Consider the following 6,861-nt stretch of genomic DNA (forward strand, 5'->3'; position numbering starts at 1 on the left):
CCCCCCCCGTGTGCCGCCCCGCGTCCTCGAGCCCCGCAACTCCCGTCCCTGCCGGGGCCCCCCGCAGCTTGGGCCCCGCCACCATCACCGGCTTCACGGCCTTGTCCAGGAAGGCCACCGTCGCCTCCACGGCCGCCTCCAGGCTCATCTGGTTGCTCATCCTGCATGCATTGCACACGTCAATTCATCCGTCAAATATATCTTCCCATGCATGTATGCAGCGCATGATCGATCATGGCACGACACGTATCATCAAGAAAATAAAAGCAGAAAAGAACGAAGGGAGCATACTCCTACAAACCTTGGTGCGAGGAAGTAGGGGACGGGGTCGCGGCTGAAGGTGGGGTGGGGGACGGCGGGGAGGTTGCAGCTGACGCTGATGTAGACCGGCTTGCTCTCCTTGAGAGCCGTGGAAATGGCCTTGTCGATCTGCTCGTGGGCGTCGTCGAGGTTGTTGACGACGGCCTGGTAGCACGTCACCGGCGTGAAGCACCGCAGCTCCTGAGAGAAATCAGGGAGGCCGATGGTGTGGTGAAGAACCCGGTTGGCGCCGTAGTCGTTCGAGTTGGCAGATCAGGGGAAGGTTCTCGCTGTACGCGCCGGCGATGGCGTTGAGCACGCTGAGCCCGCCGACGGTGAAGGTGACGGCGCACGCGCCGACGCCCTTAGCGCGCGCGTACCCGTCCGCAGCGTAGCCGGCGTTGAGCTCGTTGCAGCAGCCGACGAGGCGCAGCCCGGGCTCGGCGATGAGGTGGTCGAGGAGGGTCAGGTTGAAGTCGCCCGGCACGGCGAACACGTCGCTCACGCCGATCTGCACCAGGCGAGCCCGCCGACGGTGAAGGTGACGGCGCACGCGCCGACGCCCTTAGCGCGCGCGTACCCGTCCGCAGCGTAGCCGGCGTTGAGCTCGTTGCAGCAGCCGACGAGGCGCAGCCCGGGCTCGGCGATGAGGTGGTCGAGGAGGGTCAGGTTGAAGTCGCCCGGCACGGCGAACACGTCGCTCACGCCGATCTGCACCAGGCGCCGCGCCAGGTGGCGCCCCAGCGTGGCGGAAGGGGAGCCGACGAAGGTGGGCGCCGACGCCGGGAACGTGGCGGGGCACGCCACCGCGCCGCTCGGCGCCCCCTTGGGCCCGTCCACGGATCCGATGCCCGTCTCCATGGTAGGTCGGTCGATTGAATGAGGTACGTACGCGAGGAGCGATTGGGAGGCGAGAACTGTTTTCTTGGGTGGTTTGACCCGTGTTGGTCGTGGCTATTTATATGACGAGACAATCAAGGACGGCAAGTAATAGAATCGGGCAAGGAGTGCTTTGCTTTCGTTTTTGTCGCCTGCTATGTCGCTGCGTCGTGGGGTCGGGAGCCTCCTCGGGGCCACCTGTCATCCGGCGGTGGAGGGAGTCGGAAGAGGCATTATTTCGTTTGTGAATTGAATCGGGTGTTAATACGGAGGGATTTTGGTTTGGAGAGCAAGACAAAGTTTTTCTTACGCCACAAGGTGGTCGGGGGCCGGGCCGAGGTTGGTTTTCTTCTTCACAAAATAGCAACACGTTTCCTTTCAAAAAGAAAAGTTCCATGAGTGAGGACGTCCTGAAACTAGGTGCATCTACACACGTTTATTTAACGCATTTTAAACGGGTTTTAAAATGTCAAAAAAATCATGCGTACAACTCTGCAAAAATATGTGCATGACACATAGTTTTGCGAAAAATATCTTTTCATTTTGCATCTGCAGAAAAGAAAAATATTAGTGCTGGAAAATAGCGTTCCATGAGCCCCCCCCCCCTTTTTGTCTTTTTACAAAGGCCCGAAAAAGGCCGCCTCTCCACGAAACTATATGCATGCACAGAATGTGAAGATGTACGCGTGCAACTTTTCTGGATTTTTTTTGGCACTGAGAAATATATTTTTAGGTGGGTGCAAATATACCCTATTTCATTCATGTATTTTTTCAAGTTTCACTCTAAATATCTATTCCTAATTTCCGAGTTGGTTGAATAGTATTCACTGTTTATTTTCGTCCCATCACTTTCAACCATTTTATTTCGCTGGTTTTTTCGTCCCCTCCCCCACCCCACCGGTTTAGTTTCGCATCACCCCCACACAACGAAAAAATCTGAACTGATCAGAACTTTCCATACTGACGCAAGTTATTTAGTTATATCGTTATGTGAAAGAATCAATCACGATCAATCTCTAAAGATCAAAACTAAATTAATTACCTTAAATCGCTCAATCACATTAATTAGGAAACAAATAACCATTTTTAAGAAATCTCGTTATTAAAGCATTTATGTACCTAGTTAATTTGTAATGGAATATTATCTTATTATTAAAGTATTTATGTACCAATTTAATTTTTAATCAAATATTATCCAATGGCAGCAAAAAAATGTGAACACCTCATCTCACTTCCATCGTCCTGCCCTATCGCTCGAAGAGTCCGAGCGCCGCCGCCACCACGTAGCCTCGTGCCCTACCCCATCCCGGATTCCTCCCTCTCCCTCACTCTCTGTCTCTCGTGCACGCTCACGCAGGGGATGGGCCGCTCGGCCGCTCCCCGTAGGCTGCCACCATCCTCCTTGGCATCGTGTCGTCAGCACCTTCGCTAGTTATCGAGGGTTCCATGAGCTCGGTCTGATCCGGTGTTGTCCGGTTAAGAGTTGTGGTCGCCTTTGCCTCTGTCACATCGAGCATCTCTGTGGCCATTGCCGCGCAGATCGTGTAGACTGCCGTCGATGGTGGCCTCTCTGTCACTATGGCGCACTGATTCCCCATGTATCCACCGCATCCGAGGACCTCCTCTGGCAAGGACATAGGAGTCAACTCATTGTTGAGGATGGACGGCCGCTGCCACGAGGTGAGAGCTGCCTCATCCTGTAAGGAGGTGGGCGACGTTGCCGCCATTTGTCACGGACCAACATGGATGCCGCTTCCGCCGTGTTGGCATGCAGGGCCGGCCCTTAGGGAGGGCTGGACGCAAGCAAAAGCATCGAACTTTGTCTCAGAAAAAGGAAACGTATCGAACTAGCGATTATCCCTCTTCTCCTTTCCAAAACAATGTAGCAATTCTTTCAATTCCATCACATAGCAATTATAGCTCGAACAAAATCATCACGCCATATTCTACGCCATCCATTCTGTGATAACAAACACACCGCCCTGCTCCTTCCTCCTCCGGTCGCCAGTTCGCCTTCTCCCTATTCCCGGGGCCCCCGATCGTGAGAGGCTAATCAGAATACTCAGTACGCGGCGCCGCTTTGATCTCTGGCCTTCAGGCGCTGGACATGCACACACTCATTGCCGATTCGCCGATCTAATTTCTTTTCTAATTCCTGGAGCAAGACGAGTCCACAACTCCGCATCACGTCATCGCGTCATTGTTGAACGCCCTACCACCAAAGCTGATCAGATCATCCAAGGTACTCCATAATCCTTAATACTTACGCACTATACATTTAGTACTGATTAAGTAATTTATCCTTAACATGCATGGTGCATAGATCTCATCAATTAACCATTAAGTCATTGTTTATTTATTTATTTTTAGCACGTTTAAAAATGATACAATGTGTGGATGATGCAACCAGAGAGGCTCTCTGGATAAAAGAAATCAAGAGAAATAATGGATTGGCGGTTGTTGTTTTGGAGGAAAATAAATAAATTGGTAGGAATTCTGAATCTGAACAAGATGGAAATGTTGACATCAATATTGGTGATGAAAATGTAAGTGGTCCTAATAGTATAGTTATTTCAATAGGTTCACAAGCAGAATCTTCTAGTGTTGATGAACATCTAGTTTTGCATTTTTCCTAATTAAAAATTATGAAATCCACTTTGCTAGATGGTGTAATGTCTACTATATATAGTGATTTTCAAGTATGCCAGAGAAGTCAATGCCTCTATTGGTTATAATCTTTTTTTAGTAAATTGGTATTCGCTTCCGCAATTCCAATTATATCAATACTTTCTTTAATTTATTTATTTCATATTTATTACTCCTGGAATTATCTATTTATCGCATCAGTTGAAATAAGTTTTCAGAGTTAAAATTATCAAGTAACTATTTGAGATCAAGGATGATTCAAGAGATTTTAAATGGTTTGACAACATTATGCATGGAGAAGTAATTATTGGATGTGATTGACATCGACCTCATCATAAGTGACTTTGCATCAAGGAATTTAATTTTTGAAAGGTAACATGTAGAATGATTTCATATGTATATTGCTTTGGACGTATTTAAGTGACTATTACTAATATTTCATTTATACATATATTCATTATTGTTGTTATACTGTTTATACTAAGGGCCCCGAGTTCTGGTTTTGCCCTGGGCCCCCAAAATCTCAGGACCGACCCTGTTGGCATGCTTCTCCTGGATCAACAACGAATATCAGCTCTGTCGAGGTCAGGCTTTCTAAATTCTAATTAGATCGGCTTATTAGATTGTCCAATGGACATAGCATGGAGTAGTGATGTACATCAAGTTTGTGGGCGACGATGGTTTATATCTGTTGGATTCCTATAATCGCTTACCTGTAGACCTTGCGCTATATTTTACCCGAGGAATGTAAGCTAGAAGTGGATGAGAATTTCTGCACGATCCTCGGATTGCTTGAGATTGCACTGGCGTACGTACTCTCCATGATAATGGAGGAGAGAACATCGTTAATTAATAGTAACAAGACACGATCATCAACTGTGAAAAATAGCAGGTGTAATATATATATATATATGCACCGCTTTGCTAGCTCCAATAATTCTATTGATTACTCATGCTGCTTCAATTGGGTTGTTACGAAAACATGAAAAGTACTTTAAAATTATTCTAAGTTGTATGACACCCAATAAATATATTTATTGGTCATGCTGCTTCAGTTGGGCTGTTGTCGACGTTGACATTGAAAATTCTACTGCCACGGTTCGTACCCAAGTCTGCACCAGATGATCAGAATACTAACTATTGTAGATGATGCTCTTTCTTCCTAGTTTTCACTTTTCATTAGGGCCTTATATAAGGTTGATTGACTGGCGGTATGCTTGCTCTGGTCCCGAGAAAGAGGATGAACAGAGAATGATGATCGATTGCTGCTACTGCACAGTATATCTTGTGAATTAGCAAGTAGTACAGAGTACAAACTGTCTAATGTTTTCCTCAAAATAAAAGATTGTACAACCGATACAATTGGTCATATATAAATTATGCTCTTTCGTGCTAAATTTTATTGCTGCTATTTGCAGATGAAGTGGATACTACTAGTGTGTTACTATACGATACTATGGACATACGATAAAAAAGAAAGTATCAGTGCAGTTACCATATTACAGGCATTTTTGTTGCTTACCACCAATCGTTGGGCTTCTCTATTAGCAAGAAGTCAATTTGTCAGTGGAGACATAGCTACAAGGATGCAGTATTTCAACTTTGAGGTTATTTAAGCTTTTGGATTTTAGATTATAGTTGCCATCAGCAAACAAGTATGCTCTTGTACTAATGTCTGTCAGTTATCTTTAATCTGTAGAACTTTGTAAATTTTTTTTTGATATTCTAATTTGGACAGTTGGATTTAGGGAGAACCCACTTTGATTACTTTTCACCATTGGATTTACGGCGTATCGCCATAGGACCAACGAGAAGACCACATTGGAGACAGACTAGGTTTCACCGCCCTCCTCTGACCCTCCTGCCTCAAGACCATCGCTTGTCTTATGCATCAACGTGTTTATAATTTTTTTGTTTCCGATTACATGGAGTGGCAAAGATGAATTTACAATGAAGTTTCACATTTATTTATTTGTTTATTTTATGCATATAATTAACAATGTTTTCGGTTTTATAACCCATGATAAGAACGGTCAAATTATAACCCATAATCATATAAGAATCGGAACATACCTTTCTGATTGTGAATACATTCTTCTTCATTAAATGCCAAAAGTCGCACTTATGTGATCTTCAGTAAGTAGTTCCCGGTCAGTACACCATGGCAGTTATCATGTTGAAAATTGTTAACATTTTTGTTCGCACATTAATATTGAACATTACCTACACAAAGCTTGTCCAAATTTCTGTACAGAATGGTATGTTCTTTCTCTCTACCATTCCCTTTTCCACAGAACAGGGCTACTAGGTTTCACACCCTCCCTTATCCCATCCTGCCTTCGTCCTGTGCTCCTGGGTTCGACCCCATGGTGATACATACCATTATAGGTACTCCCTCCTTCCATCTATATAGGGCCTAATGCGTTTTTCGAGGCTAACTTTGACCAAATGTTAGAGCAATAATATATGACATGCAACTTACACAAAGCACATCATCAAATTCGTATGTGAAAGGAGCTTTCAATGATATAATTTTCACATTATGCATGTCATGTAGTATTAATTTTATCAATAGTCAAAGACGGTCTTGAAAAACGCATTAGGCCCTATATAGATGGAAGGAGGGAGTAATACGGAATTTCCTTGTGGTTAGTAATGGGTGCGACAAGGCGCAAAAAAGAAAAAGAAGTAATGGGTGCGGCAACTACCTTTGAGTGTTTACCATTCTCCGGTGTACACATATGTCATTTGCTAATTAAATGCACTCTTTTTCTTCCTTGAATAGTGCCCGTGAGAACTGTTTCATTTTAAAAGCAGATAATATGCCATCTTTCGCAGTACATGAGGACCATTTCATTGATTTCCTAAAGTTGAAAATAAAAACGTCATATGATGGTAAAGTGAGAAGATAAAGTTTGGGATTTGACAATAATACTATAGTAAAGGCGGATGAAGAGATAGAGGTAAAATTTGGTCCCATAGAGAAAAGACCCCGCTCGAGTGCCGCTCCTGGCGGCACCAGGGCGCCAACCCTAG

General features: G+C 45.0%; 1 protein-coding gene and 1 pseudogene across 1 annotated transcript; both read right to left on the reverse strand.

Moving 5' to 3' along the window:
* Window positions 1-14: 14 nt before the first annotated feature.
* Window positions 15-817, reverse strand: LOC125529272 (annotated as a pseudogene).
* Window positions 818-819: 2 nt separating this feature from the next.
* LOC125529271 (pyruvate decarboxylase 2-like) lies at window positions 820-1,167 on the reverse strand (the record flags this gene model as incomplete). Its single annotated transcript, XM_048693677.1, has 1 exon — window positions 820-1,167. A coding segment is annotated over exon 1 (342 nt), but the record flags the coding sequence as incomplete, so codon positions are not given.
* Between the last annotated feature and the right edge of the window lie 5,694 nt (window positions 1,168-6,861).

This window comes from Triticum urartu, unplaced genomic scaffold (genome assembly GCF_003073215.2).
Source record: "Triticum urartu cultivar G1812 unplaced genomic scaffold, Tu2.1 TuUngrouped_contig_5473, whole genome shotgun sequence".
Lineage (NCBI taxonomy): Eukaryota > Viridiplantae > Streptophyta > Magnoliopsida > Poales > Poaceae > Triticum > Triticum urartu.